Here is a 5,548-nt window from a genome sequence, read left to right on the forward strand (position 1 = left end):
TTGTGGATCACTTTTGGGATGTTCTGGGTCCTCCAAAGTGTCCTGAAATACAGATCTTGGAGTCTACCGCCGTAACAACACGATTCTACCGAGTTTACGATTATGGTTCATATTCAGTGATGTTCCTGGGACCTTTTGGCAACACTCTGAACTCCGTGGAGCACTATTGGGATGTTCTGGGTCCTCCAAAGTGTCCTGAAATACAGATCTTGGAGTCTACCGCCGTAACAACACGATTCTACCAAGTTTGCGATTATGGTTCATATTCAGTGATGTTCCTGGGACCTTTTGGCAACACTCTGAACTCCGTGGAGCACTATTGGGATGTTCTGGGTCCTCCAAAGTGTCCTGAAATACAGATCTTGGAGTCTACCGCCGTAACAAAACGATTCTACCAAGTTTACGATTATGGTTCATATTCAGTGATGTTCCTGGGACCTTTTGGCAACACTCTGAGCTTTGTGGATCACTTTTGGGATGTTCTGGGTCCTCCAAAGTGTCCTGAAATACAGATCTTGGAGTCTACCGCCGTAACAACACGATTCTACCAAGTTTCCGATTATGGTTCATATTCAGTGATGTTCCTGGGACCCTTTGGCAACACTATGAACCCTGTGGAGCACTATTGGGATGTTCTGGGTCCTCCAAAGTGTCCTGAAATACAGATCTTGGAGTCTACCGCCGTAACAACACGATTCTACCAAGTTTGCGATTATGGTTCATATTCAGTGATGTTCCTGGGACCTTTTGGCAACACTCTGAACTCCGTGGAGCACTATTGGGATGTTCTGGGTCCTCCAAAGTGTCCTGAAATACAGATCTTGGAGTCTACCGCCGTAACAAAACGATTCTACCAAGTTTACGATTATGGTTCATATTCAGTGATGTCCCTGGGACCCTTTGGCAACACTCTGAGCTTTGTGGATCACTTTTGGGATGTTCTGGGTCCTCCAAAGTGTCCTGAAATATAGATCTTGGAGTCTACCGCCGTAACAACACGATTCTACCAAGTTTGCGATTATGTTTCATATTCAGTGATGTTTGTGGGACCCTCTGGCAACACTCTGAGCTTTGTGGATCACTTTTGGGATGTTCTGGGTCCTCCAAAGTGTCCTGAAATACAGATCTTGGAGTCTACCGCCGTAACAAAACGATTCTACCGAGTTTACGATTATTGTTCATATTCAGTGATGTCCCTGGGACCCTTTGGCAACACTATGAACTCTGTGGAGCACTATTGGGATGTTCTGGATCCTCCAAAGTGTTCTGAAATACAGATCTTGGAGTCTATCAAGTTTTCATCAAGATTCTATCAAGTTCATCACTTTTTAGTTTGACTTTGACCAACCAACGGGGTACAAACTAAAAAAGTGTCAAACGTAAAAGTGATCAATCACCGGGGGTTGAGTGAACACAATGTGACCGCAGCGCCTCTAGTTGTCGTTTTACAAATCATTCATCCATTGTTGTTTCAATCTGTCAAAAACGTTGAATTCAACCAAACGTGACGTGCTTTTTCAAAAATATTCAAAGTGAAAAATGGACTCGAAAAGTCGTAAGCGTGGACGGGAAGATACTGATGACGAACCTGAAGATGAAGATAGTGATTCGGAAGCAGGATCTGAATTTGAAGATGGCTTTACTGATTCCGACAGTGACGAATGCGATTCAGATTCTGACGATGATACGGGAGATGAACACGAATCGTAAGTACTCAGATGATGTAATTTTTATTGTTGAGATTACTTTGTTGTCAAGTTACTTTATATAAAATAGACTTATGAAAAAAACAATTTTGATTTTTCAGATGCGTAGAGGATGTAGATATGTCTGAGAAACAAAATGACGAGTGGCGAAAAGATTTCGAGAACTTCAAGCCGCTCAGGACGCTGCCCAAAAGGACCACCCCGAACATAATTGACACTCTGTCATCCAGGTCTACACAGTTGGATGTGTTATTCTCATTTCTTGATGAGAAGTTCTTCAAACTGATCCTAAGGCATACAAATGAGCGCTTGCAAATTTTCGCGAGTTTGAAGAAGAGGAAGATTGAGCCAGCAACGCTTCCAGAAATTTATGCTGTGTTCGGTATAGTTCTGGTGATGTGTTACAATCGCTTACCCGCTATGCGAATGTACTGGTCCAAGAAACCAGCTTTGGAGAACCTGCTAATCAAGCAAACCATGACCAGAGATCGATTCAAGCTGCTGTATTCCAAGCTGTACTTCAACACTCCACAAAAACCACCAAACGCTGGAAAGCTGTATTATCTGGAGAAAGTGATTCCCATGTTCAACACATCCTTTCAGCGGGTTCGTTCGAATTCAACCTTCCAGAGTATCGATGAGATGATGACGAAATGCAAGGGTAGAGTTGGATTTAAGCAGTATAATCCGATGAAACCAATCAAAAGGGGTATCAAACAGTGGGACCGTGCGGATTCTGTGACTGGTTACGTCTACGACATGCAGGTTTACTTTGGCAAAGGCGAACAAAAAGACCCTGACCGAACGCTGGGCGAATCAGTTGTGCTGAAGTCACTGTCGTCAATTCCAAAAAGGGAGCTCAAGAACGTTTCGGTCTGCTTCGATCGATTTTTCAACCGTGAACTTGTTCAAGGAGTTGAAATGCTGTGCCACCGGCACGATTCAACGAAATCGAAAAAACCTACCCACGATGGACGCTAAGCTCGACAAATATGGATCAGAAATATTCCAGAAAAATGGCTTGACCGTCAGTCGCTGGCAAGACACGAAGGAAGTTCTCGTCGTGAGCAATTGCCACAAAGACCAAATCACCGAAGTTACAAGAAAGACAAAGACGGGAGAACGCTCTGCTGTGAGCTGCCCGGAAGCCATTGCTTTCTACAACAAGTACATGGGCGGCGTCGATCACGCCGGACAGATCGTCTCCTTATACGATTTTGACAGAAAAAGCAATAAGTGGTGGATTCGAGTGTTTTTCAAGTATTTGCAAGTCACAATGTCGAATGCATTCATTGTGTTCAAGGAGCTAGTGGAACGTCCGAAACTACCATTTATCGACTTTTTGGTACCCCTTTCTGAGCAGCTCATTGGACACAGCCAGCGTAATTCGACAAAAAAGAAGAAGCCGGGCCGTCCAAGTACTAAGAAGCCGCTGGGAGATGACCATTTGATTATGGTTGTTGACCATGGTCGCTTCCGCTGCGTCCATTGCTTTGCTCAGAAGAAAGATTTGAAAACGGATACATTCTGTAAAGCCTGCGACGTGTACTTGTGCAAACATTGTTTTCATGAATATCACATGAATCTCAAGTGAACTAGAAATAAAGCAGTTTTATTACTTTACATTGTTTACTCTCTAACAAAAAAAGATCTTAATCAGTAATCACAAAGTCAATAAAAAACTTTAAAAACTCATTTTCAGTTTACTTTGGAGGACACAGTGTTGCCAAAGGGTCCCAAGGACATCACTGAATATGAACAATTATCGTAAACTTGGTAGAATCGTGTTGTTACGGCGGTAGACTTCAAGATCTGTATTTCATGACACTTTGGAGGACCCAGAACATCCCAATAGTGCTCCACGGAGTTCAGAGTGTTGCCAAAAGGTCCCAGGGACATCACTGAATATGAACCATAATCGTAAACTCAATAGAATCGTGTTGTTACGGCGGTAGACTCCAAGATCTGTATTTCAGGACACTTTGGAGGACCCAGAACATCCCAATAGTGCCCCACAGTGTTCATAGTGTTGCCAAAGGGTCCCAGGGACATCACTGAATATGAACAATAATCGCAAACTTGGTAGAATCGTGTTGTTACGGCGGTAGACTTCAAGATCTGTGTTTCAGGACACTTTGGAGGACCTAGAACATCACAATAGTGCTCCACGGAGTTCATAGTGTTGCCAAAGGGTCCCAGGGACATCACTGAATATGAACCATGATCGTGAACTCGGTAGAATCGTGTTGTTACGGCGGTAGACTCCAAGATCTGTATTTCAGGACACTTTGGAGGACCCAGAACATCCCAATAGTGCTCCACAGGGTTCATAGTGTTGCCAAAAGGTCCCAGGGACATCACTGAATTTGAACCATAATCGTAAACTCAATAGAATCGTGTTGTTACGGCGGTAGACTCCAAGATCTGTATTTCAGGACACTTTGGAGGACCTAGATCATCCCAATAGTGCTCCACGGAGTTCAGAGTGTTGCCAAAAGGTCCCAGGAACATCACTGAATATGAACCATAATCGGAAACTTGGTAGAATCGTGTTGTTACGGCGGTAGACTTCAAGATCTGTGTTTCAGGACACTTTGGAGGACCTAGAACATCCCAATAGTGCTCCACGGAGTTCATAGTGTTGCCAAAGGGTCCCAGGGACATCACTGAATATGAACCATGATCGTGAACTCGGTAGAATCGTGTTGTTACGGCGGTAGACTCCAAGATCTGTATTTCAGGACACTTTGGAGGACCCAGAACATCCCAATAGTGCTCCACAGGGTTCATAGTGTTGCCAAAAGGTCCCAGGGACATCACTGAATTTGAACCATAATCGTAAACTCAATAGAATCGTGTTGTTACGGCGGTAGACTCCAAGATCTGTATTTCAGGACACTTTGGAGGACCTAGATCATCCCAATAGTGCTCCACGGAGTTCAGAGTGTTGCCAAAAGGTCCCAGGGACATCACTGAATATGAACCATAATCGTAAACTCGGTATAACCGTGTTGTTACGGTGGTAGATTCCAAGATCTGTATTTCAGGACACTTTGGAGGACCCAGAACATCCCAATAGTGCCCCACAGGGTTCATAGTTTTGCCAAAGGGTCCCAGGGACATCACTGAATATGAACAATTATCGTAAACTTGGTAGAATCGTGTTGTTACGGCGGTAGACTTCAAGATCTGTATTTCATGACACTTTGGAGGACCCAGAACATCCCAATAGTGCTCCACGGAGTTCAGAGTGTTGCCAAAAGGTCCCAGGGACATCACTGAATATGAACCATAATCGTAAACTCAATAGAATCGTGTTGTTACGGCGGTAGACTCCAAGATCTGTATTTCAGGACACTTTGGAGGACCCAGAACATCCCAATAGTGCCCCACAGTGTTCATAGTGTTGCCAAAGGGTCCCAGGGACATCACTGAATATGAACAATAATCGCAAACTTGGTAGAATCGTGTTGTTACGGCGGTAGACTTCAAGATCTGTGTTTCAGGACACTTTGGAGGACCTAGAACATCCCAATAGTGCTCCACGGAGTTCATAGTGTTGCCAAAGGGTCCCAGGGACATCACTGAATATGAACCATGATCGTGAACTCGGTAGAATCGTGTTGTTACGGCGGTAGACTCCAAGATCTGTATTTCAGGACACTTTGGAGGACCCAGAACATCCCAATAGTGCTCCACAGGGTTCATAGTGTTGCCAAAAGGTCCCAGGGACATCACTGAATTTGAACCATAATCGTAAACTCAATAGAATCGTGTTGTTACGGCGGTAGACTCCAAGATCTGTATTTCAGGACACTTTGGAGGACCTAGATCATCCCAAT

The 5,548-nt window shown here is 44.1% G+C and overlaps 1 protein-coding gene across 1 annotated transcript; it reads left to right on the plus strand.

The window, feature by feature from the left end:
• The first annotated feature begins 1,579 nt into the window (after nucleotides 1-1,579).
• LOC120418766 (piggyBac transposable element-derived protein 3-like) lies at nucleotides 1,580-2,687 on the plus strand. The gene is made up of 2 exons (XM_039581243.1): nucleotides 1,580-1,706; nucleotides 2,095-2,687. The coding sequence occupies exons 1-2, from the start codon at nucleotides 1,580-1,582 to the stop codon at nucleotides 2,685-2,687; spliced, it is 720 nt and encodes a 239-aa protein (XP_039437177.1).
• The last annotated feature ends 2,861 nt before the right edge of the window (nucleotides 2,688-5,548 follow it).

The sequence above is a fragment of the Culex pipiens genome, chromosome 3, assembly GCF_016801865.2.
Source record: "Culex pipiens pallens isolate TS chromosome 3, TS_CPP_V2, whole genome shotgun sequence".
Taxonomy (NCBI): domain Eukaryota; kingdom Metazoa; phylum Arthropoda; class Insecta; order Diptera; family Culicidae; genus Culex; species Culex pipiens.